The sequence below is a fragment of the Falco punctatus genome (genome assembly GCF_963210335.1).
Source record: "Falco punctatus genome assembly, chromosome: 9".
Taxonomy (NCBI): domain Eukaryota; kingdom Metazoa; phylum Chordata; class Aves; order Falconiformes; family Falconidae; genus Falco; species Falco punctatus.
In genome coordinates, this window is record NC_137589.1 from 53,281,476 (window position 1) to 53,306,486 (window position 25,011).

General features: G+C 63.8%; 6 protein-coding genes across 12 annotated transcripts; all 6 read right to left on the reverse strand.

Annotated features, from left to right (window-relative positions):
* Positions 1–81: 81 nt before the first annotated feature.
* Positions 82–3,530, reverse strand: LOC308069514 (uncharacterized protein). 3 transcript variants are annotated; one of them, XM_080401895.1, is made up of 3 exons: positions 1,417–3,530; positions 1,074–1,138; positions 82–989 (listed from the first exon to the last, which is right to left on the reverse strand). In XM_080401895.1, exons 1-3 carry the CDS (start codon positions 2,140–2,142, stop codon positions 728–730), a joined length of 1,053 nt encoding a protein of 350 aa, XP_080258021.1. In that variant the 5' UTR covers positions 2,143–3,530; the 3' UTR covers positions 82–727. The 3 variants fall into 3 exon arrangements, 1 of the variants encoding a protein (XP_080258021.1); XR_013930426.1 differs by having other exon boundaries at positions 82–1,138; XR_013930427.1 differs by having other exon boundaries at positions 1,074–3,530.
* A 125-nt stretch (positions 3,531–3,655) lies between these two features.
* On the reverse strand, positions 3,656–4,736 carry LOC308069943 (folylpolyglutamate synthase, mitochondrial-like; the record flags this gene model as incomplete). Its single annotated transcript, XM_080403096.1, is given in 3 exon segments — positions 3,656–4,337; positions 4,340–4,563; positions 4,664–4,736. Coding segments are annotated over 3 exon segments (483 nt in total), but the record flags the coding sequence as incomplete, so codon positions are not given.
* LOC308069506 (cyclin-dependent kinase 9-like) lies at positions 4,664–11,313 on the reverse strand. 3 transcript variants are annotated; one of them, XR_013930416.1, is made up of 8 exons: positions 11,054–11,313; positions 10,478–10,589; positions 9,508–9,598; positions 7,440–7,606; positions 7,067–7,238; positions 6,842–6,990; positions 5,100–5,642; positions 4,664–4,730 (listed from the first exon to the last, which is right to left on the reverse strand). XR_013930416.1 is itself a non-coding variant. In XM_080401880.1 (7 exons), the coding sequence occupies exons 1-7, from the start codon at positions 11,143–11,145 to the stop codon at positions 5,280–5,282; spliced, it is 1,146 nt and encodes a 381-aa protein (XP_080258006.1). In that variant the 5' UTR covers positions 11,146–11,313; the 3' UTR covers positions 4,732–5,279. The 3 variants fall into 3 exon arrangements, 1 of the variants encoding a protein (XP_080258006.1); XR_013930417.1 differs by having other exon boundaries at positions 4,976–5,642; XM_080401880.1 differs by lacking the exon at positions 4,664–4,730 and having other exon boundaries at positions 4,732–5,642.
* Positions 11,314–11,419: 106 nt separating this feature from the next.
* On the reverse strand, positions 11,420–14,908 carry LOC308069513 (uncharacterized protein). Of its 3 annotated transcripts, XM_080401894.1 has the most exons (3): positions 12,752–14,908; positions 12,412–12,476; positions 11,420–12,327 (listed from the first exon to the last, which is right to left on the reverse strand). In XM_080401894.1, the coding sequence occupies exons 1-3, from the start codon at positions 13,475–13,477 to the stop codon at positions 12,066–12,068; spliced, it is 1,053 nt and encodes a 350-aa protein (XP_080258020.1). In that variant the 5' UTR covers positions 13,478–14,908; the 3' UTR covers positions 11,420–12,065. The 3 variants fall into 3 exon arrangements, 1 of the variants encoding a protein (XP_080258020.1); XR_013930424.1 differs by having other exon boundaries at positions 11,420–12,476; XR_013930425.1 differs by having other exon boundaries at positions 12,412–14,908.
* Positions 14,909–14,990: 82 nt separating this feature from the next.
* Positions 14,991–24,852, reverse strand: LOC308069944 (folylpolyglutamate synthase, mitochondrial-like). Its single transcript, XM_080403097.1, is given in 7 exon segments — positions 14,991–15,669; positions 15,672–15,898; positions 15,999–16,065; positions 23,443–23,692; positions 23,777–23,841; positions 23,941–23,994; positions 24,117–24,852. Coding segments are annotated over 7 exon segments (1,572 nt in total). The 5' UTR covers positions 24,843–24,852; the 3' UTR covers positions 14,991–15,486.
* On the reverse strand, positions 16,383–22,565 carry LOC308069505 (cyclin-dependent kinase 9-like). The gene is made up of 7 exons (XM_080401879.1): positions 22,403–22,565; positions 21,827–21,938; positions 20,857–20,947; positions 18,775–18,941; positions 18,402–18,573; positions 18,177–18,325; positions 16,383–16,977 (listed from the first exon to the last, which is right to left on the reverse strand). The coding sequence occupies exons 1-7, from the start codon at positions 22,492–22,494 to the stop codon at positions 16,615–16,617; spliced, it is 1,146 nt and encodes a 381-aa protein (XP_080258005.1). The 5' UTR covers positions 22,495–22,565; the 3' UTR covers positions 16,383–16,614.
* Positions 24,853–25,011: the final 159 nt, after the last annotated feature.

A 25,011-nucleotide genomic window follows, 5' to 3' on the forward strand; every position in this document is an offset into this window, starting at 1 on the left:
AGCCAGCTCCGCCCCCGCCAGCCCCGCCCCGCAGCCAGCCCCGCCCCCGCCAGCTCCGCCCCACCGCCAGCCCCGCCCCCGCCGCACCGCCCGGGGCACCCACCGCCCCTGGTGCTGGTGGCCCTAAAGCACGTCACCGTGGCACCGTGTCTCCTGCGTGCTGAAACCCGCCAGGGTTTCCACAGCCTTTCTGCTCCCTGGCTCCTGCACCCAGGGGCTGTGGCGAGGGGACCCCACAGCCAGGGCAGGACACGGGGCCCGGGGGGCACAGACGTGCCCGGTGGGGGCTGCCGTCCCCCCGGCGATGCCTGCGTCAGGGTGCAACGCGAGCATCTTGGCGTGGGGGTGTCTGAAACTGGTCCCCAAGGCGGGGGGCACGGGGGGGCCAAGGCCAGAGCAGCAGCGGAGATGGCTGCTGGCATCCCGGCCACGGCAGCCACCAGGTGCTGCCTGGGAATGGGGGACAGCACAGACACTGCAGCCTGCCAGGCTCAGGCCACCTGGGCCTGCGTGAAGACACTCCTGCCTCCAGGGCACCCCAAGGTCCCCCAGCATGAGGCAACAGCCAGCGGCAGGGGGCTCCTGCTGCCAGTCATGCCGTCCGGCTGTCACCCCACCCACGGGGCCGTGAGGGCAGCGGCTGAGCCCCAGATGTGCCTGGTGCTCCCTTGTCTGCAGGGCTGGCGCCGTCCTCTAAGGCTGGCACCCTGCTCGAGAGATGGCACCCTCACCCACAGGGCTGGCACCCACGTTCAGGGCTGGCACCCTCCTCTAGGGCTGGCACCCAGGGGGGGTTGGGTGTCAACATCTGCTGGGCATCCCCAACCAGCACTGGGGCGTCCTCGAGGGAGGGAGCACCCCCCGCCAGCCCCACCTTGGTCTCCTCCAGGCGCCTGTAAACGAGCCAGAAGTACTTGCTGAACTGCTCCTTGCTGATGGGCTGCCCATCGATGCGGATCCGCTCACGCACCTGCACCAGGTGAGGGGAGCTGGGGGGGCAGAGCAGGAGAGGGGGGCACAGTCGGGCACAGTGCCACCAGCCCCCCCAAACCCTCCTGACCCCCCACACTCACCTGTAAAAGCCCGTCTTCAGCCCGTAGTTGCGGAGGATGCACTCAGCGAAGGCGCACACTGAGCCCTGGGGAGACAGCAGCGTTAACCCCCCCGTGCTGGGGCAAACGGAGCCAGAGAGGCTGGAGGCCCCCCCTTGCCCCCCAGCACTGCCCATCTGCCTCACCTTGCCCTTCGTCCCCGTGACATGGATGACGTTCAGTCGATCCAGGTCCTCGACCTGCCAGAGGTCAACCACCCGAGAAGACCCCCAGGAGGCAGCCAGCACCGAGCATGGTGGCACCGCTGCTGGGACGGGGGGGATGGGGTGGGGTGGGGGGGGTGATGGGGGGACCCGCTCCTCACCTTCATCCCGGTCCGCTCCAAAAAGCCCTGCATGGCTTCCAGCTGGGCCTGGGGGTCGCTGCGCTCCCGCTTCGCCTGCTCCAGGTCGCTGGCATTGGTCTGCAGGGTGTTGAGGGTCCGGATGGTGTCCTGGAAAGATCCCTGGGGGCGGTCAGGATGGCGCCCATCACCACAGCCTCGGGGCTGGGCCCACCGCCACAGCCCCAGGGGCCAGCCCAGCCCAGCCCGATCCACCCCATCGGGTTTGGCTCCTGCAGCCGTGCCCGCTGGCTGCCGCCGTGGCCCCGCGGTGACACGCTGGCAGTGCCAGCACCTGTTTGGGGGACGCCGCGCGGACGGGCTCCTTCTGGGCAAGGGGAGCCACCCCTCCACCGCTGCCCCTTGGCCCCGCGGGGGGGCACAGGGCAGCCCAGCACCCGGCACCCACCCCTGCCCGGCGGGACAAGGCCACCCATGGGTGCGAGCGGGCGGCGCTCCAGTGCCAGCATGCCTGCCCGCCGGCTCGAACCGGGGCCGCAACCGCAGCCGCGGAGCTGCACCTGCACGGTGCATCTGGCACAGCCGCTGCGCGGCACGGCCGCTGCCGGGGGCCACCGAGCCCCCCGGGCCCGCACGCTTGGCCCTGCCGCAGTGGGACCTGGCGTGGGACAAGCCAGTGGCCCCGGTGCGGGGACCCCCCGAGCAGCCGGACCCCACGCAGGCAGCAGAGCGGCACCGGTGGCGCATCCTGCCCTGGTGAGCGTGGGGCAGCTCCGGGGCTTCCGCACCGCCCCCGGCCCCGGGACCGCCGGCGCCCCCGCGGCGCCCGGCAGCCGCACGGGCTCGGGATGCCCGAGGCCCCGCCCGGGACGCGGCGCGGCTGCTGGCCGCGCTCCCGGGGCTGCCGCGGCGGACGGCGCTTCGCAGGGCGACCTTCGGGCACCGGCCGCCCCCGGCAGAAGGCACGGCGAGCGGCGGCGCCGGGACCCCTCCCGCCCACCCGGGAGCCCGCAGGCCGGTGCCTCGGGAAGGGGCCGCCGCTGCCCTCCCACGCCCGGTACGGCGGGACACCCCCGCGTGACCCCAACCCCCCGGCGCCAGCTCCCGCTCCCCGCCTGCCGCTAATCCGTGGAACCTTTGGACTCAATAGCAGTTGGGAAGGGAGGAACGGCGGCAGGTCCAGGCTGCTGAGGGCAAGCCCTGGAGGGCACAGTCCCTCACACCAGCCCTTTGCAGCCTCCTTCCCCCTCCCCAGGCTGCAGCAGGGTCCCCAGGACAGCATCGTTGCCTGCTTTGCCTGCTGAATGCAGCCACCACGGGGGATGGAGCATCTCCCCCCAGGGAAGGGGGGGAATCTAGGGGTCAGGCTCCTGCTGAGGGACTCTGCGGGGTCCCAGGAGCACCCCAAGAGTGGTGGGTACAAGGCAGGAGAACAGCACGGTGCTCTACACCTCCCCTTGCCAACAACTCCTAGAGGAGCAGAGGGAAGCAGTAGCGCATGCAGAGGGTGAGGTGCTGGGCAAAGGGGTCAGCTCTGGGGCACGTCCCCAGTGTGTCAATACGGGGCTGCAGCCCCCAGTGCTCTGGGGAACCAGCTGCTGTGCGAGGCCAGCCACCAGCACCAGCCTGCTCCTCCGGCAGTGCCGGAGCGCTGGCAGCAGCAGCTCAAGCCCGTGCCCGTCCTCCGACACGGCAGCAGCATCCTGCCCACCGCCGGCCGCCCCGAGCTCGGGTCCCCTCGGTGCTTCTCCCTCCGGCGCCGCGACGCGAGCCAGGTCCCACCTCCAAACTGCAGCCAGTTTCCAGCACGGTGCCGGCCTCGGAGAGCAGCAGCACCAACCGCAGCATCGGCAGCACCCAGAGCACCCCCTGCTCCACCAGCAGCGTGGCCTGACCCCCCCCAGCCCACCCGGTCCCCAACTGTCAGACTTGGGGACCCACCCCAGCCCCATTAAGCTGGGTTTTTGCCCCAAATCTCAGGCCGAGCCCGGAGGGGGCCTCCGTTACTCATTCAGCGAACGCTTTGGCCCCCCAAGGGCAGCCCACGCCGGGGGAGGGGGGCACCCTGCAACCCCCCTGGGGTCCCCTGCTGCTGGGTGCACCGGGGGGGCGGAGAGAGTACCTACGCCCAAAGCCTCCCCCAGGGCTCCCCCTCAAATGGGGGGGTGGGCAAAAGCGGGTGCCCCCAGGACACGACCCAGCACTTGGGGTGACCCCCTGCACCTCTCCTGGGTCCCCCCAAGAAGGCAGTGGGCACCACTAGGAGCAGCAAAATGTTTATTAAGGGGGGTGAGGCAGTGTGGGGCTGCTGGCTCCCCACGGGGTGATGGGCAGAAACCACACACACTCCCAGCTCCCCACCCAAGTTACAAACTATTAATAATAATAATAATAAAAAATCTCCCCCGTGTTAAATTAGTCCACACCTCGCTGTGGCTTGAGGCTCCCATCTACCGCCCCCTCAAAACTCCATCTACGCCCCTGGGCGCCTGGACCCTGGCACAGCCTGGGGCAGCCCCCCCAGAGGCCAGGGCCCCCCCAGCCAGTCCCACCAACGTGGGCTGGGGGCAGGGAGCAGCTCCCCCATGGCCAGTGTCCCCCCTGCGGGGGGCACAGCCAAAAGGCACTGGGGTGAAAAGGGATGAGCCGGGAAGGGTCTGGGGGTCCCACGTGCCCCCCCCAGCCACCTCCGAGCACCATCTGGGGCAGAACCGGCGCTTCAAGTAAAAAGAGGTGCAAAGCCCTGCGCACCCCCGTTACTGGGAGAGCGCGGGGTCCAGCAGCCGAAGGACCCCCCCCACCAAGTGCAGGCTGCCGGTGACCAGGACGTGGATGGCGGCCGCCTCCCGCAGCAGCACAGCCCCTCTGCTGGCGGCGGGGTGGGGGTGAGCCCCCATGGCGGTGGGCGCTGCCAGCCAAGGGTCCCGGCCCTGTGCCACCCACCCCTCAGTGCCTGGGCCAGGCAGGGGAACACGAGGGCTGGGGAATTGAGGGGTCTCGCGGCTGGGGGGACCAGGAGCAGGGGTTCTCGGGCAGGGGCTGGCTGCAGGGGGGCTGGGAGCCAGGGGTCCTGCCCCTCCTTTTCCTCCAGTAGCCGGGTCCACCTCCGCTGGTTCTCCAGGCAGCGGGTCAGGGAGCTCTCCAGGGTCACGCTGAAGTTTTGCTGGTCTGGGAGAGACGGGGATGGGGGCCAGGGATTAGGGGGAGCCAGGGAGGGGTTGGGGATGAGGGGCGGGGCCAGGGAAGACCCCAGCTCCCCGGCACTCACCTGCATTGCTGGCCACGGGCACCTCCGTGAAGTTGGGGCAGAAGACAGCGTAGTCAAAGTGGCAGGGCTGTGGGGAGAGGAGGGGGGGTCAGCACTGGGGGAGCCCTCAGGACCCACCCATGGGATCGCCACCAGGACCAGTCCCACACTGGCAGGGTCACGGGGGGTTGGTCCAGGCAGGGGGTCATCTGATGGCCCCCCCTGCACCCAGCGCTGCAAGACCCTCGGGGGGGGCACAGAGGTGGGATACACCCAGGGACAGCAGGGTGGACAGGCTGCACAGCATCAGCTCCTCCTCACGGCTCCCCTCACCTGCAGCCACTGAACGTGGCCGGTTCAGGCCACGGTTGAGGCCACGTGCTGAACCGGCGCCCGGCAGGTGCGGGAGCTCTGTAACAAAGCTGTAGGGAAACAGCTGCAGGCTTGCAGGTATCACCTTCTGTAGCAGCTCCGTGGTGGCTGAGCTGCCGCACGAGATCTCAGAGCCGAGTTAAAGCCAGCAGGCGCTTCGCCTTGAAGAAAGTCCTTTCCCAGACAGAAAGACCTTGCCAGGACATCCCCGCTGAATGCAGCCTGCGGAGTAGCCCAGCTGGGACCCCGCTGGGGAAGCCCCCACTCAAAACACTCGGTCGAATCCAGCCTGGTTGGTGGCGGCCGGGTTCCTGCCCTGGAACGGCTGCTGGGGCATGTGCCCACCCCTCCTGTGCGGTGGGGCCAGGTACTCGAACATGGACTGGTTGAGGGTGGACAGCATGTTTTTGAGGTCCGAGGGCATGGGGTCGGACCAGAAGAAGTCGTGGTTCAGGGCATCATCGCTGTCGATCCGCTGGGCGGGATCCAGCACCAGCAGCTTGTCGATGAGGTCGAGTGCGTAGGGGTCTCCGACGTAGGCTTTCAGGCAATCCTTCACCTTGCGCTTCTGACCCTTGGGAAGATCCAGCTTCTGGTACAGCTCGTATTTACCCACATTTGGCCAAGCCTGGGAAGGGGCAGGAAAGCAGGGTTGGGAGGAAATAGTTACAGAGAGGACAAGCCATTTTTGATGCGAACACCCTCAGGCAAAGTCGGGTGAGGTCTGCAGGGAGAACAATACTATTTTATAACCTCCAAACTGGCAGACCTTGTTCCCACAGCATGAAGGAGGCCCTAAAGGGTACGCTAAAGCCTGGAGACACGTGGGCAAGTCGGGACGGAGGCCTGCTGCAATGGAAACAGCTTGCAGGATGCTCCAGGATTTCTGGTTCTCCCACGAAAGAGCTACAAGAGAGCGAGGCTCATGCCAGCTACAGCATCCAGAAAGGTAAAGCCACAAACCCGATTGCTAAGTAACAACCAGGATGTCTGTGGCTCCTTTTATCCTTAGGAAGCAAAGCCTGCTGCAGTCACCAGCACTTACCTCAACCCTGATCTGAGAGACCACACCAGGTATTTACATACAAGAGAAAACCCCTTCAATGTACGTACATAACGCATGCAGGACAGGCATCAGGCCTCTGCAGCTGCCTGCACAACACAAGCCCTAGATCACAGCCCCGGCCAAGAGATCCCCCAGCTCAATCCCCCACAAGAGGGCAGGACAAGCCGCCATTAAATAAGGAGCTGAGAAAGAGCTAAATGCTCCCACCAGAACCGAGCCGATGCCACGAGTGACAAGACAGAACTGAAGAGGCTTTTCAAGGTGACCAGTTCAAAGCACCAGAGGCAAACCTCTCAACACAAAACAAACAAAAAAACCCCAAACCCACCCTTCTTTAAGCAGAAATCCAAAGGGTGTTTCTCTGTGAGACAACCCCCAAACACAGGCTAGAACAGATTCCTACGTGCAATGTTCTGTTCTTTCACAGCTGGAGCAGCCAGCATCGTCTCTGTGCTCAAATACAAGGACACAAGCCACCCCTGCCGAAGGGGGTCTGGGAGGCAGGTTCACCCTTTTCTCCTCAGGAGGTTAACATGAGCGATGGGACAGCTGTAGTCTACACAGAGTAGCAAGGCAAGCGCAGTGCCCCACCGTGCACGTGGCTGCCGGGAGGCAAGCAGAGTTTGCCAGAGCTTCCCCAGCCTCCCTGCCAGCAGCGGGCATGGGAAGAGGCCCAGGAACGGCCGATCCCAGAACCTGCCCACACCACCGCCTCTCGCCTCCCTCCGCTCTCTGCAGCTCGCTCACGCTCACGCCCTCACCTCCGGTGTGATGGATCCGCAGAGCTGGCTGATGAGGGTGAGCTGGTGCTGCTCTGTGTTCCCTTGCATGATGGGGCTGCGGGTCCACATCTCTGCCATGATGCACCCTGCACCCCAGAGGTCAATGGGGGGACCATAGTCCCGCTCCCCTAAACAGAGATGTCGCGTTAGTCACCCAGGGGAATGAGAAGGACAGAGAAGCCGGCAGAGCCCATCACCTCCTACCTAGGAGCAGCTCTGGCGGCCGGTACCACAGAGTCACCACCCGGTTGGTGTAGCGGTTTGGCTGGCTGTTCTTAGCCAGGCTGAAAGCTCGAGCCAGCCCAAAGTCTGCAAGCTTCAGCACTCCGTCCCGCGTGATCAGGACATTTGCAGCTTTCAGGTCTCGATGCAAGATCTGTACAAGGACAGACGCCAAAAGGTTCAGCCGTTCAGGTACCCTCCCTGGGCGCCTGGTGCCAGCACCTCCTTGGTGCCAGCAGCTCCAGAGGTGGAGGACAAGCAAGGACTTCCCTCCAGCCTGTGCTAAGACACCCACTCCTTGGAAAGCCACAGAAAGCAGGGTGACCTCAGAGCACAGCACAGCTCTGGCCGGTACCTTGTTCCTGTGGATGTAGTAAAGGCCGTTCAACAGCATCTGCATCACTTTCTTGATCTCTGAGAGCGTGAACTTGACACGGGCATTGCTGAGAAGGCCAGCCAGGTCATGCTCGCAGAAGTCAAACACAAGGTAGATGCTGCCCTTGCAGCGGTTGTATGGAGAGGCTATGGGAGAAGCAAGGAGGGACCCTTAACCCCAGCACAGCTCCTCCTGGCCTCCGGCCACCCTGCTGCTCATACATACAGCGCTCACTAGACAAAACCTCAGGGCACAGGCACACACAGAACCAGAAACAGCCTGCAGGCCCCAAGACCCACAACTAGCAACAGAAGAACAGAGGATGAGGATCAGAGTCGTGAACGTGATCAGACAGGCAAGGCAAGGGCACGAAAATCTTTGAAAGCTTCGTTTTGTATTGCTCTGTGCGCGTAACGGCTGTGGGGTTTCCTCCCTGCAAGCCACGGCTGGTAGGTGCACATACCACTAGCTGCCAGCCAAGCACTACCACCGATCGCGTCAGTGATAACGGAGACGCCCGCTAAGACAGCCCCAGCAAAAAATGCAGAAACGGAGAAAAATCTGTCTAACATCGTATTAGAAAGCGGGGGTTTCTGCAGCCTCAAACATCATCTGTGAAAATGGGCTGCTCTGGATCAAAGCGATTTCAAACTCCAACTCCAACTGCAATTTAAAGTCACTAACAGGAAGCCTCAAATGAAGCAGTCTATTTCAACCTTGTTCCTAGAGCACACATGCAAAACTGTAAAAAGAAAGCTGATTTTCATCAGCTGTAATCGGCAAAACTTGCCGATCGATCAGCAGCTCCTACTGGACAATGACAGCCAAGCTCAGCCCTCACAGAAACGCACCACTCTGCCAGCCAGCAGGGTGCCTGCTGTACCAGCTTTGCAATTCCTTACACACATATGGCCCCTACCACACCTTTCCCACCTAAAAAGAGAGGCGCTTAAAAGTTTGAGAACAGCACATGCAATATTTCTGCTTTACTGGAAACTGAGGTCAAAGTAGATCTGGGTGAAAACTGGAATTCAAACAAAACACAAACGACCGACACGGCTACAAAAATAGTTACCTTGGGTACACCAGCCATGCAACCATCACAACTTGTTTAATCGCACAGTGAATTCAAAATTAACTTGTCAGTGTTTCTACTCATACCTGTTCGGAGGACTATAATCTACGTGCTGTAGAGGACTAGAGCAACTTCAAGCTCCTGGTCCCGGGCCAAACACTTCTACCAGTTCAGTGAACTTTTAAAAACACACCAGCACCAGATACCTGCCACTTTCATTTTTATTTCACGGAAGCGACTGAATATAGAGAATGGCAGGCTTGAACATCAGCTGTCACTTTCAAAAGTATTTTTTACAATACAAATCCACAGAAGAGAATGACGTATAAAAGCTACCAAGTGCTTTAAAGCAACTTGACTGGAAACGGAGCCAGGCCAAGCGCACTGAGCGTGCCAGTCACGCAGCAGGGCACACCACGTGAGGTAGAAGCGAGGAGGTGGAAGAGCAGCTCAGGGCCACCCCGAGTGGAGTCCCAGCTCTCACAGCACGAGCACTCGCTGCCATCCACAGAAAGCCAAGCAAGTCTCCAGCTGGAGCTGTATCATCAGCACAGAGCTGCCACAAACCATCGCAAGCCAACTGAGAGGGACAGCTAGAGGTCCTGACAGGAGGGAACTGGCTGTGCACAGCTCCGGGCTCAAAACCCTCTGCTTCAAAGCCTCTCCAGTGTGGGTTTATCTCAAGCCTCTCAGGACTTTTCCAATACGGGCAGCATTCATTGCCACAGCACACCCATATCCCAGCAGCACTGACCACAGCTTTTTCCAGCCAAGGTGCAGCAAACCCCGAACTCTGTAAGAAACTGTTTTCCAAGAGGAGTGCACCATCACCCCTCGCATCACAGGCGGGGACAGAGGCCTATGCCCAGCTAGAGGACCCCACGCCCAGCACAAAACACCAGCCCGCTCAGCAGAGAAGGAGGGCTGAAAAAAAAGCTGGCAGCCAGCCCGAGAGAGAGCCCCGCAAGCTACCTTTGGTCCTGCAGATTTCTATGAGGTTCACCACGTTCTCATGTCTGAGCAGCTGGAGGATTTTAATCTCTCGCAAGGCTGTGATGGGGAACTGGAAAGGCGAAAGAAAGGACGGGGATTAGGGGTGCGTGAGACCAGGCCACCCCTGCCTAGAGAACAGGAGACACGTGACCGTGGCAGCTCGGCAGGGGACCTGCTTGAGCAGCACTGTCACAGGTCACTGAAGGCCGATCAGAGCTTTAAAATAAAACACCCACACCGGTACTGTGCACATTTATTTAGCATCAGGGCACCACTGCGGAGGGACGTTCCTTCACAGGAGAGTGGTTGTGTGGTGCTGAGGCAGGCATGCAGGCACCCCTCCCTCCTCTCCTCATCTTCCACATTTGTAAGGGCACACGGTACGGCCTGGCCCAAGCTGCAGAGCAGCCTCCCCAGCTACTGCCTGCGCTGTTTAAGCTGTTACCTCTCTCCCCAGCTTCTCCCATCTCTTGCACACCCCTGAGCACGTGCCCCTCACACACTACCCGGCTCCTCCACAAACAACAGCCAGCGGGGAGCCCTGCGCCTGGCGGGGGATGACAGGCTTTTGCACGGGAGGAGGAACGCGTGGGCAGCGCCACCTCCCAGCAGCTGTCCCATGCAGCCCAGTGACCTCACAGGGACTGCACCACACTGCTGCCTTTGCAGCCAGAAAGGTGACAACAAGCCGTAGGCCCTGGCAAAGCCACAAGGCCCAACGTTATCACAGTATCAGCAGGAGAGGAAAAAGGCCACAGGGCTGGGGTCCTGTCCACACCCTTACAGGTTCAGGATACAGCGTATTAGAGCTGCAAATATTGTGAAACACATTTACTCTGTGAAAGCACATCTATGCCGTCCCAAACATTAGCCTTCAACGACAAAGGGCCACCCCGCACCCCGCACCCCGGCCTTCCCAAACACAGCCCAGCCACGTTCCGGCACTTACCCCCTTCCTCTGCCATGCTGCTGCAGTTACCCCCTCCTTCTCATTCTCCATCAACACTTTTTTCAGTGCTACTCTCTTGCCTGTCTGCCGGTGTCTGGCTTTGAAAACTTCCCTGTAAAACCAGAATGAAACCACTGAGCAGCGCAAGGCAGAAGGGACGCAGCCAGGTGCTCCTGACCGGGAACACCAGCAAACAAGACACAAAGACGAGACAACCGCTCTGTGCTGAGCCGCCATCCGACCCAGCCACATCCCGTTCGGACCAAAGGCCCTCAGCAGCGGCCGAGCCGAGCCAGCCCAGGAGCCCCCCAAGGATTTTGGCCGAAACTGCACGTTTTGGGCAAAGGTGCAGGACCCCGCCCCGCCCGTCTCCAGAGGGAACTCTGCTCTGCCGGAGCGGGGCGCCGGGCCGGGGAAAGGAGGGCTGAGGGGCCAGGCCGGCCCCCGCGGCCGGAGCGCTGGCCGAGGAAGGGAGACCCAAGCGGGCGGCGCCCGGGCCTGGGGCGGGCGGGCCGCGGGGCCCAGGGGGCCGGCCCCGAGCAGCAGGCCCGACGGCGGGGCGGGCCGGGCACTCACCCGAAGGTTCCCTGCCCGATCTTGGCGAGCTTCTCGTACTTAGAGACCTCATCGCAGAAGGGACACTCCGCCATGTCGTACCGCTTGGCCATGGCTGCCGCGGCCGTCGCTACAGCACCGCGTTCTGCCCCTCCCGCGCGCGTCACAGCCCCTTCCGCAGCAACGCGGCTCCCTCGGGGCTCCTGGGCGGGCGGAGCTTGCCGCCGCCAGCCCCGCCCCCGCCAGCCCCGCCCCGCCGCCAGCCCCGCCCCCGCCAGCCCCGCCCCGCAGTCAGCCCCGCCCCGCAGCCAGCTCCGCCCCCGCCAGCCCCGCCCCGCAGCCAGCCCCGCCCCCGCCAGCTCCGCCCCACCGCCAGCCCCGCCCCCGCCGCACCGCCCGGGGCACCCACCGCCCCTGGTGCTGGTGGCCCTAAAGCACGTCACCGTGGCACCGTGTCTCCTGCGTGCTGAAACCCGCCAGGGTTTCCACAGCCTTTCTGCTCCCTGGCTCCTGCACCCAGGGGCTGTGGCGAGGGGACCCCACAGCCAGGGCAGGACACGGGGCCCGGGGGGCACAGACGTGCCCGGTGGGGGCTGCCGTCCCCCCGGCGATGCCTGCGTCAGGGTGCAACGCGAGCATCTTGGCGTGGGGGTGTCTGAAACTGGTCCCCAAGGCGGGGGGCACGGGGGGGCCAAGGCCAGAGCAGCAGTGGAGATGGCTGCTGGCATCCCGGCCACGGCAGCCACCAGGTGCTGCCTGGGAATGGGGGACAGCACAGACACTGCAGCCTGCCAGGCCCAGGCCACCTGGGCCTGCGTGAAGACACTCCTGCCTCCAGGGCACCCCAAGGTCCCCCAGCATGAGGCAACAGCCAGCGGCAGGGGGCTCCTGCTGCCAGTCATGCCGTCCGGCTGTCACCCCACCCACGGGGCCGTGAGGGCAGCGGCTGAGCCCCAGATGTGCCTGGTGCTCCCTTGTCTGCAGGGCTGGCGCCGTCCTCTAAGGCTGGCACCCTGCTCGAGAGATGGCACCCTCACCCACAGGGCTGGCACCCACGTTCAGGGCTGGCACCCTCCTCTAGGGCTGGCACCCAGGGGGGGTTGGGTGTCAACATCTGCTGGGCATCCCCAACCAGCACTGGGGCGTCCTCGAGGGAGGGAGCACCCCCCGCCAGCCCCACCTTGGTCTCCTCCAGGCGCCTGTAAACGAGCCAGAAGTACTTGCTGAACTGCTCCTTGCTGATGGGCTGCCCATCGATGCGGATCCGCTCACGCACCTGCACCAGGTGAGGGGAGCTGGGGGGGCAGAGCAGGAGAGGGGGGCACAGTCGGGCACAGTGCCACCAGCCCCCCCAAACCCTCCTGACCCCCCACACTCACCTGTAAAAGCCCGTCTTCAGCCCGTAGTTGCGGAGGATGCACTCAGCGAAGGCGCACACTGAGCCCTGGGGAGACAGCAGCGTTAACCCCCCCGTGCTGGGGCAAACGGAGCCAGAGAGGCTGGAGGCCCCCCCTTGCCCCCCAGCACTGCCCATCTGCCTCACCTTGCCCTTCGTCCCCGTGACATGGATGACGTTCAGTCGATCCAGGTCCTCGACCTGCCAGAGGTCAACCACCCGAGAAGACCCCCAGGAGGCAGCCAGCACCGAGCATGGCGGCACCGCTGCTGGGACGGGGGTGGGGTGGGGTGGGGGGGGTGATGGGGGGACCCGCTCCTCACCTTCATCCCGGTCCGCTCCAAAAAGCCCTGCATGGCTTCCAGCTGGGCCTGGGGGTCGCTGCGCTCCCGCTTCGCCTGCTCCAGGTCGCTGGCATTGGTCTGCAGGGTGTTGAGGGTCCGGATGGTGTCCTGGAAAGATCCCTGGGGGCGGTCAGGATGGCGCCCATCACCACAGCCTCGGGGCTGGGCCCACCGCCACAGCCCCAGGGGCCAGCCCAGCCCAGCCCGATCCACCCCATCGGGTTTGGCTCCTGCAGCCGTGCCCGCTGGCTGCCGCCGTGGCCCCGCGGTGACACGCTGGCAGTGCCAGCACCTGTTTGGGGGACGCCGCGCGGACGGGCTCCTTCTGGGCAAGGGGAGCCACCCCTCCACCGCTGCCCCTTGGCCCCGCGGGGGGGCACAGGGCAGCCCAGCACCCGGCACCCACCCCTGCCCGGCGGGACAAGGCCACCCATGGGTGCGAGCGGGCGGCGCTCCAGTGCCAGCATGCCTGCCCGCCGGCTCGAACCGGGGCCGCAACCGCAGCCGCGGAGCTGCACCTGCACGGTGCATCTGGCACAGCCGCTGCGCGGCACGGCCGCTGCCGGGGGCCACCGAGCCCCCCGGGCCCGCACGCTTGGCCCTGCCGCAGTGGGACCTGGCGTGGGACAAGCCAGTGGCCCCGGTGCGGGGACCCCCCGAGCAGCCGGACCCCACGCAGGCAGCAGAGCGGCACCGGTGGCGCATCCTGCCCTGGTGAGCGTGGGGCAGCTCCGGGGCTTCCGCACCGCCCCCGGCCCCGGGACCGCCGGCGCCCCCGCGGCGCCCGGCAGCCGCACGGGCTCGGGATGCCCGAGGCCCCGCCCGGGACGCGGCGCGGCTGCTGGCCGCGCTCCCGGGGCTGCCGCGGCGGACGGCGCTTCGCAGGGCGACCTTCGGGCACCGGCCGCCCCCGGCAGAAGGCACGGCGAGCGGCGGCGCCGGGACCCCTCCCGCCCACCCGGGAGCCCGCAGGCCGGTGCCTCGGGAAGGGGCCGCCGCTGCCCTCCCACGCCCGGTACGGCGGGACACCCCCGCGTGACCCCAACCCCCCGGCGCCAGCTCCCGCTCCCCGCCTGCCGCTAATCCGTGGAACCTTTGGACTCAATAGCAGTTGGGAAGGGAGGAACGGCGGCAGGTCCAGGCTGCTGAGGGCAAGCCCTGGAGGGCACAGTCCCTCACACCAGCCCTTTGCAGCCTCCTTCCCCCTCCCCAGGCTGCAGCAGGGTCCCCAGGACAGCATCGTTGCCTGCTTTGCCTGCTGAATGCAGCCACCACGGGGGATGGAGCATCTCCCCCCAGGGAAGGGGGGGAATCTAGGGGTCAGGCTCCTGCTGAGGGACTCTGCGGGGTCCCAGGAGCACCCCAAGAGTGGTGGGTACAAGGCAGGAGAACAGCACGGTGCTCTACACCTCCCCTTGCCAACAACTCCTAGAGGAGCAGAGGGAAGCAGTAGCGCATGCAGAGGGTGAGGTGCTGGGCAAAGGGGTCAGCTCTGGGGCACGTCCCCAGTGTGTCAATACGGGGCTGCAGCCCCCAGTGCTCTGGGGAACCAGCTGCTGTGCGAGGCCAGCCACCAGCACCAGCCTGCTCCTCCGGCAGTGCCGGAGCGCTGGCAGCAGCAGCTCAAGCCCGTGCCCGTCCTCCGACACGGCAGCAGCATCCTGCCCACCGCCGGCCGCCCCGAGCTCGGGTCCCCTCGGTGCTTCTCCCTCCGGCGCCGCGACACGAGCCAGGTCCCACCTCCAAACTGCAGCCAGTTTCCAGCACGGTGCCGGCCTCGGAGAGCAGCAGCACCAACCGCAGCATCGGCAGCACCCAGAGCACCCCCTGCTCCACCAGCAGCGTGGCCTGACCCCCCCCAGCCCACCCGGTCCCCAACTGTCAGACTTGGGGACCCACCCCAGCCCCATTAAGCTGGGTTTTTGCCCCAAATCTCAGGCCGAGCCCGGAGGGGGCCTCCGTTACTCATTCAGCGAACGCTTTGGCCCCCCAAGGGCAGCCCACGCCGGGGGAGGGGGGCACCCTGCAACCCCCCTGGGGTCCCCTGCTGCTGGGTGCACCGGGGGGGCGGAGAGAGTACCTACGCCCAAAGCCTCCCCCAGGGCTCCCCCTCAAATGGGGGGGTGGGCAAAAGCGGGTGCCCCCAGGACACGACCCAGCACTTAGGGTGACCCCCTGCACCTCTCCTGGGTCCCCCCAAGAAGGCAGTGGGCACCACTAGGAGCAGCAAAATGTTTATTAAGGGGGGTGAGGCAGTGTGGGGCTGCTGGCTCCCCACGGGGTGATGGGCAGAAACCACACACACTCCCAGCTCCCCACCCAAGTTACAAACTATTAATAATAATAATAATAAAAAATCTCCCCCGTGTTAAATTAGTCCACACCTCGCTGTGGCTTGAGGCTCCCATCTACCGCCCCCTCAAAACTCCATCTACGCCCCTGGGCGCCTGGACCCTGGCACAGCCTGGGGCAGCCCCCCCAGAGGCCAGGGCCCCCCCAGCCAGTCCCACCAACGTGGGCTGGGGGCAGGGAGCAGCTCCCCCATGGCCAGTGTCCCCCCTGCGGGGGGCACAGCCAAAAGGCACTGGGGTGAAAAGGGATGAGCCGGGAAGGGTCTGGGGGTCCCACGTGCCCCCCCCAGCCACCTCCGAGCACCATCTGGGGCAGAACCGGCGCTTCAAGTAAAAAGAGGTGCAAAGCCCTGCGCACCCCCGTTACTGGGAGAGCGCGGGGTCCAGCAGCCGAAGGACCCCCCCCACCAAGTGCAGGCTGCCGGTGACCAGGACGTGGATGGCGGCCGCCTCCCGCAGCAGCACAGCCCCTCTGCTGGCGGCGGGGTGGGGGTGAGCCCCCATGGCGGTGGGCGCTGCCAGCCAAGGGTCCCGGCCCTGTGCCACCCACCCCTCAGTGCCTGGGCCAGGCAGGGGAACACGAGGGCTGGGGAATTGAGGGGTCTCGCGGCTGGGGGGACCAGGAGCAGGGGTTCTCGGGCAGGGGCTGGCTGCAGGGGGGCTGGGAGCCAGGGGTCCTGCCCCTCCTTTTCCTCCAGTAGCCGGGTCCACCTCCGCTGGTTCTCCAGGCAGCGGGTCAGGGAGCTCTCCAGGGTCACGCTGAAGTTTTGCTGGTCTGGGAGAGACGGGGATGGGGGCCAGGGATTAGGGGGAGCCAGGGAGGGGTTGGGGATGAGGGGCGGGGCCAGGGAAGACCCCAGCTCCCCGGCACTCACCTGCATTGCTGGCCACGGGCACCTCCGTGAAGTTGGGGCAGAAGACAGCGTAGTCAAAGTGGCAGGGCTGTGGGGAGAGGAGGGGGGGTCAGCACTGGGGGAGCCCTCAGGACCCACCCATGGGATCGCCACCAGGACCAGTCCCACACTGGCAGGGTCACGGGGGGTTGGTCCAGGCAGGGGGTCATCTGATGGCCCCCCCTGCACCCAGCGCTGCAAGACCCTCGGGGGGGGCACAGAGGTGGGATACACCCAGGGACAGCAGGGTGGACAGGCTGCACAGCATCAGCTCCTCCTCACGGCTCCCCTCACCTGCAGCCACTGAACGTGGCCGGTTCAGGCCACGGTTGAGGCCACGTGCTGAACCGGCGCCCGGCAGGTGCGGGAGCTCTGTAACAAAGCTGTAGGGAAACAGCTGCAGGCTTGCAGGTATCACCTTCTGTAGCAGCTCCGTGGTGGCTGAGCTGCCGCACGAGATCTCAGAGCCGAGTTAAAGCCAGCAGGCGCTTCGCCTTGAAGAAAGTCCTTTCCCAGACAGAAAGACCTTGCCAGGACATCCCCGCTGAATGCAGCCTGCGGAGTAGCCCAGCTGGGACCCCGCTGGGGAAGCCCCCACTCAAAACACTCGGTCGAATCCAGCCTGGTTGGTGGCGGCCGGGTTCCTGCCCTGGAACGGCTGCTGGGGCATGTGCCCACCCCTCCTGTGCGGTGGGGCCAGGTACTCGAACATGGACTGGTTGAGGGTGGACAGCATGTTTTTGAGGTCCGAGGGCATGGGGTCGGACCAGAAGAAGTCGTGGTTCAGGGCATCATCGCTGTCGATCCGCTGGGCGGGATCCAGCACCAGCAGCTTGTCGATGAGGTCGAGTGCGTAGGGGTCTCCGACGTAGGCTTTCAGGCAATCCTTCACCTTGCGCTTCTGACCCTTGGGAAGATCCAGCTTCTGGTACAGCTCGTATTTACCCACATTTGGCCAAGCCTGGGAAGGGGCAGGAAAGCAGGGTTGGGAGGAAATAGTTACAGAGAGGACAAGCCATTTTTGATGCGAACACCCTCAGGCAAAGTCGGGTGAGGTCTGCAGGGAGAACAATACTATTTTATAACCTCCAAACTGGCAGACCTTGTTCCCACAGCATGAAGGAGGCCCTAAAGGGTACGCTAAAGCCTGGAGACACGTGGGCAAGTCGGGACGGAGGCCTGCTGCAATGGAAACAGCTTGCAGGATGCTCCAGGATTTCTGGTTCTCCCACGAAAGAGCTACAAGAGAGCGAGGCTCATGCCAGCTACAGCATCCAGAAAGGTAAAGCCACAAACCCGATTGCTAAGTAACAACCAGGATGTCTGTGGCTCCTTTTATCCTTAGGAAGCAAAGCCTGCTGCAGTCACCAGCACTTACCTCAACCCTGATCTGAGAGACCACACCAGGTATTTACATACAAGAGAAAACCCCTTCAATGTACGTACATAACGCATGCAGGACAGGCATCAGGCCTCTGCAGCTGCCTGCACAACACAAGCCCTAGATCACAGCCCCGGCCAAGAGATCCCCCAGCTCAATCCCCCACAAGAGGGCAGGACAAGCCGCCATTAAATAAGGAGCTGAGAAAGAGCTAAATGCTCCCACCAGAACCGAGCCGATGCCACGAGTGACAAGACAGAACTGAAGAGGCTTTTCAAGGTGACCAGTTCAAAGCACCAGAGGCAAACCTCTCAACACAAAACAAACAAAAAAACCCCAAACCCACCCTTCTTTAAGCAGAAATCCAAAGGGTGTTTCTCTGTGAGACAACCCCCAAACACAGGCTAGAACAGATTCCTACGTGCAATGTTCTGTTCTTTCACAGCTGGAGCAGCCAGCATCGTCTCTGTGCTCAAATACAAGGACACAAGCCACCCCTGCCGAAGGGGGTCTGGGAGGCAGGTTCACCCTTTTCTCCTCAGGAGGTTAACATGAGCGATGGGACAGCTGTAGTCTACACAGAGTAGCAAGGCAAGCGCAGTGCCCCACCGTGCACGTGGCTGCCGGGAGGCAAGCAGAGTTTGCCAGAGCTTCCCCAGCCTCCCTGCCAGCAGCGGGCATGGGAAGAGGCCCAGGAACGGCCGATCCCAGAACCTGCCCACACCACCGCCTCTCTCCTCTCTCCGCTCTCTGCAGCTCGCTCACGCTCACGCCCTCACCTCCGGTGTGATGGATCCGCAGAGCTGGCTGATGAGGGTGAGCTGGTGCTGCTCTGTGTTCCCTTGCATGATGGGGCTGCGGGTCCACATCTCTGCCATGATGCACCCTGCACCCCAGAGGTCAATGGGGGGACCATAGTCCCGCTCCCCTAAACAGAGATGTCGCGTTAGTCACCCAGGGGAATGAGAAGGACAGAGAAGCCGGCAGAGCCCATCACCTCCTACCTAGGAGCAGCTCTGGCGGCCGGTACCACAGAGTCACCACCCGGTTGGTGTAGCGGTTTGGCTGGCTGTTCTTAGCCAGGCTGAAAGCTCGAGCCAGCCCAAAGTCTGCAAGCTTCAGCACTCCGTCCCGCGTGATCAGGACATTTGCAGCTTTCAGGTCTCGATGCAAGATCTGTACAAGGACAGACGCCAAAAGGTTCAGCCGTTCAGGTACCCTCCCTGGGCGCCTGGTGCCAGCACCTCCTTGGTGCCAGCAGCTCCAGAGGTGGAGGACAAGCAAGGACTTCCCTCCAGCCTGTGCTAAGACACCCACTCCTTGGAAAGCCACAGAAAGCAGGGTGACCTCAGAGCACAGCACAGCTCTGGCCGGTACCTTGTTCCTGTGGATGTAGTAAAGGCCGTTCAACAGCATCTGCATCACTTTCTTGATCTCTGAGAGCGTGAACTTGACACGGGCATTGCTGAGAAGGCCAGCCAGGTCATGCTCGCAGAAGTCAAACACAAGGTAGATGCTGCCCTTGCAGCGGTTGTATGGAGAGGCTATGGGAGAAGCAAGGAGGGACCGTCAGGGAGGGACCCTTAACCCCAGCACAGCTCCTCCTGGCCTCCGGCCACCCTGCTGCTCATACATACAGCGCTCACTAGACAAAACCTCAGGGCACAGGCACACACAGAACCAGAAACAGCCTGCAGGCCCCAAGACCCACAACTAGCAACAGAAGAACAGAGGATGAGGATCAGAGTCGTGAACGTGATCAGACAGGCAAGGCAAGGGCACGAAAATCTTTGAAAGCTTCGTTTTGTATTGCTCTGTGCGCGTAACGGCTGTGGGGTTTCCTCCCTGCAAGCCACGGCTGGTAGGTGCACATACCACTAGCTGCCAGCCAAGCACTACCACCGATCGCGTCAGTGATAACGGAGACGCCCGCTAAGACAGCCCCAGCAAAAATGCAGAAACGGAGAAAAATCTGTCTAACATCGTATTAGAAAGCGGGGGTTTCTGCAGCCTCAAACATCATCTGTGAAAATGGGCTGCTCTGGATCAAAGCGATTTCAAACTCCAACTCCAACTGCAATTTAAAGTCACTAACAGGAAGCCTCAAATGAAGCAGTCTATTTCAACCTTGTTCCTAGAGCACACATGCAAAACTGTAAAAAGAAAGCTGATTTTCATCAGCTGTAATCGGCAAAACTTGCCGATCGATCAGCAGCTCCTACTGGACAATGACAGCCAAGCTCAGCCCTCACAGAAACGCACCACTCTGCCAGCCAGCAGGGTGCCTGCTGTACCAGCTTTGCAATTCCTTACACACATATGGCCCCTACCACACCTTTCCCACCTAAAAAGAGAGGCGCTTAAAAGTTTGAGAACAGCACATGCAATATTTCTGCTTTACTGGAAACTGAGGTCAAAGTAGATCTGGGTGAAAACTGGAATTCAAACAAAACACAAACGACCGACACGGCTACAAAAATAGTTACCTTGGGTACACCAGCCATGCAACCATCACAACTTGTTTAATCGCACAGTGAATTCAAAATTAACTTGTCAGTGTTTCTACTCATACCTGTTCGGAGGACTATAATCTACGTGCTGTAGAGGACTAGAGCAACTTCAAGCTCCTGGTCCCGGGCCAAACACTTCTACCAGTTCAGTGAACTTTTAAAAACACACCAGCACCAGATACCTGCCACTTTCATTTTTATTTCACGGAAGCGACTGAATATAGAGAATGGCAGGCTTGAACATCAGCTGTCACTTTCAAAAGTATTTTTTACAATACAAATCCACAGAAGAGAATGACGTATAAAAGCTACCAAGTGCTTTAAAGCAACTTGACTGGAAACGGAGCCAGGCCAAGCGCACTGAGCGTGCCAGTCACGCAGCAGGGGCACACCACGTGAGGTAGAAGCGAGGAGGTGGAAGAGCAGCTCAGGGCCACCCCGAGTGGAGTCCCAGCTCTCACAGCACGAGCACTCGCTGCCATCCACAGAAAGCCAAGCAAGTCTCCAGCTGGAGCTGTATCATCAGCACAGAGCTGCCACAAACCATCGCAAGCCAACTGAGAGGGACAGCTAGAGGTCCTGACAGGAGGGAACTGGCTGTGCACAGCTCCGGGCTCAAAACCCTCTGCTTCAAAGCCTCTCCAGTGTGGGTTTATCTCAAGCCTCTCAGGACTTTTCCAATACGGGCAGCATTCATTGCCACAGCACACCCATATCCCAGCAGCACTGACCACAGCTTTTTCCAGCCAAGGTGCAGCAAACCCCGAACTCTGTAAGAAACTGTTTTCCAAGAGGAGTGCACCATCACCCCTCGCATCACAGGCGGGGACAGAGGCCTATGCCCAGCTAGAGGACCCCACGCCCAGCACAAAACACCAGCCCGCTCAGCAGAGAAGGAGGGCTGAAAAAAAAGCTGGCAGCCAGCCCGAGAGAGAGCCCCGCAAGCTACCTTTGGTCCTGCAGATTTCTATGAGGTTCACCACGTTCTCATGTCTGAGCAGCTGGAGGATTTTAATCTCTCGCAAGGCTGTGATGGGGAACTGGAAAGGCGAAAGAAAGGACGGGGATTAGGGGTGCGTGAGACCAGGCCACCCCTGCCTAGAGAACAGGAGACACGTGACCGTGGCAGCTCGGCAGGGGACCTGCTTGAGCAGCACTGTCACAGGTCACTGAAGGCCGATCAGAGCTTTAAAATAAAACACCCACACCGGTACTGTGCACATTTATTTAGCATCAGGGCACCACTGCGGAGGGACGTTCCTTCACAGGAGAGTGGTTGTGTGGTGCTGAGGCAGGCATGCAGGCACCCCTCCCTCCTCTCCTCATCTTCCACATTTGTAAGGGCACACGGTACGGCCTGGCCCAAGCTGCAGAGCAGCCTCCCCAGCTACTGCCTGCGCTGTTTAAGCTGTTACCTCTCTCCCCAGCTTCTCCCATCTCTTGCACACCCCTGAGCACGTGCCCCTCACACACTACCCGGCTCCTCCACAAACAACAGCCAGCGGGGAGCCCTGCGCCTGGCGGGGGATGACAGGCTTTTGCACGGGAGGAGGAACGCGTGGGCAGCGCCACCTCCCAGCAGCTGTCCCATGCAGCCCAGTGACCTCACAGGGACTGCACCACACTGCTGCCTTTGCAGCCAGAAAGGTGACAACAAGCCGTAGGCCCTGGCAAAGCCACAAGGCCCAACGTTATCACAGTATCAGCAGGAGAGGAAAAAGGCCACAGGGCTGGGGTCCTGTCCACACCCTTACAGGTTCAGGATACAGCGTATTAGAGCTGCAAATATTGTGAAACACATTTACTCTGTGAAAGCACATCTATGCCGTCCCAAACATTAGCCTTCAACGACAAAGGGCCACCCCGCACCCCGCACCCCGGCCTTCCCAAACACAGCCCAGCCACGTTCCGGCACTTACCCCCTTCCTCTGCCATGCTGCTGCAGTTACCCCCTCCTTCTCATTCTCCATCAACACTTTTTTCAGTGCTACTCTCTTGCCTGTCTGCCGGTGTCTGGCTTTGAAAACTTCCCTGTAAAACCAGAATGAAACCACTGAGCAGCGCAAGGCAGAAGGGACGCAGCCAGGTGCTCCTGACCGGGAACACCAGCAAACAAGACACAAAGACGAGACAACCGCTCTGTGCTGAGCCGCCATCCGACCCAGCCACATCCCGTTCGGACCAAAGGCCCTCAGCAGCGGCCGAGCCGAGCCAGCCCAGGAGCCCCCCAAGGATTTTGGCCGAAACTGCACGTTTTGGGCAAAGGTGCAGGACCCCGCCCCGCCCGTCTCCAGAGGGAACTCTGCTCTGCCGGAGCGGGGCGCCGGGCCGGGGAAAGGAGGGCTGAGGGGCCAGGCCGGCCCCCGCGGCCGGAGCGCTGGCCGAGGAAGGGAGACCCAAGCGGGCGGCGCCCGGGCCTGGGGCGGGCGGGCCGCGGGGCCCAGGGGGCCGGCCCCGAGCAGCAGGCCCGACGGCGGGGCGGGCCGGGCACTCACCCGAAGGTTCCCTGCCCGATCTTGGCGAGCTTCTCGTACTTAGAGACCTCATCGCAGAAGGGACACTCCGCCATGTCGTACCGCTTGGCCATGGCTGCCGCGGCCGTCGCTACAGCACCGCGTTCTGCCCCTCCCGCGCGCGTCACAGCCCCTTCCGCAGCAACGCGGCTCCCTCGGGGCTCCTGGGCGGGCGGAGCTTGCCGCCGCCAGCCCCGCCCCCGCCAGCCCCGCCCCGCCGCCAGCCCCGCCCCCGCCAGCCCCGCCCCGCAGTCAGCCCCGCCCCGCAGCCAGCTCCGCCCCCACCAGCCCCGCCCCGCAGCCAGCCCCGCCCCCGCCAGCTCCGCCCCACCGCCAGCCCCGCCCCCGCCGCACCGCCCGGGGCACCCACCGCCCCTGGTGCTGGTGGCCCTAAAGCACGTCACCGTGGCACCGTGTCTCCTGCGTGCTGAAACCCGCCAGGGTTTCCACAGCCTTTCTGCTCCCTGGCTCCTGCACCCAGGGGCTGTGGCGAGGGGACCCCACAGCCAGGGCAGGACACGGGGCCCGGGGGGCACAGACGTGCCCGGTGGGGGCTGCCGTCCCCCCGGCGATGCCTGCGTCAGGGTGCAACGCGAGCATCTTGGCGTGGGGGTGTCTGAAACTGGTCCCCAAGGCGGGGGGCACGGGGGGGCCAAGGCCAGAGCAGCAGCGGAGATGGCTGCTGGCATCCCGGCCACGGCAGCCACCAGGTGCTGCCTGGGAATGGGGGACAGCACAGACACTGCAGCCTGCCAGGCCCAGGCCACCTGGGCCTGCGTGAAGACACTCCTGCCTCCAGGGCACCCCAAGGTCCCCCAGCATGAGGCAACAGCCAGCGGCAGGGGGCTCCTGCTGCCAGTCATGCCGTCCGGCTGTCACCCCACCCACGGGGCCGTGAGGGCAGCGGCTGAGCCCCAGATGTGCCTGGTGCTCCCTTGTCTGCAGGGCTGGCGCCGTCCTCTAAGGCTGGCACCCTGCTCGAGAGATGGCACCCTCACCCACAGGGCTGGCACCCACGTTCAGGGCTGGCACCCTCCTCTAGGGCTGGCACCCAGGGGGGGTTGGGTGTCAACATCTGCTGGGCATCCCCAACCAGCACTGGGGCACATGGCCCAGGGGGGGTCCTCGAGGGAGGGAGCACCCCCCGCCAGCCCCACCTTGGTCTCCTCCAGGCGCCTGTAAACGAGCCAGAAGTACTTGCTGAACTGCTCCTTGCTGATGGGCTGCCCATCGATGCGGATCCGCTCACGCACCTGCACCAGGTGAGGGGAGCTGGGGGGGCAGAGCAGGAGAGGGGGGCACAGTCGGGCACAGTGCCACCAGCCCCCCCAAACCCTCCTGACCCCCCACACTCACCTGTAAAAGCCCGTCTTCAGCCCGTAGTTGCGGAGGATGCACTCAGCGAAGGCGCACACTGAGCCCTGGGGAGACAGCAGCGTTAACCCCCCCGTGCTGGGGCAAACGGAGCCAGAGAGGCTGGAGGCCCCCCCTTGCCCCCCAGCACTGCCCATCTGCCTCACCTTGCCCTTCGTCCCCGTGACATGGATGACGTTCAGTCGATCCAGGTCCTCGACCTGCCAGAGGTCAACCACCCGAGAAGACCCCCAGGAGGCAGCCAGCACCGAGCATGGCGGCACCGCTGCTGGGACGGGGGTGGGGTGGGGTGGGGGGGGTGATGGGGGGACCCGCTCCTCACCTTCATCCCGGTCCGCTCCAAAAAGCCCTGCATGGCTTCCAGCTGGGCCTGGGGGTCGCTGCGCTCCCGCTTCGCCTGCTCCAGGTCGCTGGCATTGGTCTGCAGGGTGTTGAGGGTCCGGATGGTGTCCTGGAAAGATCCCTGGGGGCGGTCAGGATGGCGCCCATCACCACAGCCTCGGGGCTGGGCCCACCGCCACAGCCCCAGGGGCCAGCCCAGCCCAGCCCGATCCACCCCATCGGGTTTGGCTCCTGCAGCCGTGCCCGCTGGCTGCCGCCGTGGCCCCGCGGTGACACGCTGGCAGTGCCAGCACCTGTTTGGGGGACGCCGCGCGGACGGGCTCCTTCTGGGCAAGGGGAGCCACCCCTCCACCGCTGCCCCTTGGCCCCGCGGGGGGGCACAGGGCAGCCCAGCACCCGGCACCCACCCCTGCCCGGCGGGACAAGGCCACCCATGGGTGCGAGCGGGCGGCGCTCCAGTGCCAGCATGCCTGCCCGCCGGCTCGAACCGGGGCCGCAACCGCAGCCGCGGAGCTGCACCTGCACGGTGCATCTGGCACAGCCGCTGCGCGGCACGGCCGCTGCCGGGGGCCACCGAGCCCCCCGGGCCCGCACGCTTGGCCCTGCCGCAGTGGGACCTGGCGTGGGACAAGCCAGTGGCCCCGGTGCGGGGACCCCCCGAGCAGCCGGACCCCACGCAGGCAGCAGAGCGGCACCGGTGGCGCATCCTGCCCTGGTGAGCGTGGGGCAGCTCCGGGGCTTCCGCACCGCCCCCGGCCCCGGGACCGCCGGCGCCCCCGCGGCGCCCGGCAGCCGCACGGGCTCGGGATGCCCGAGGCCCCGCCCGGGACGCGGCGCGGCTGCTGGCCGCGCTCCCGGGGCTGCCGCGGCGGACG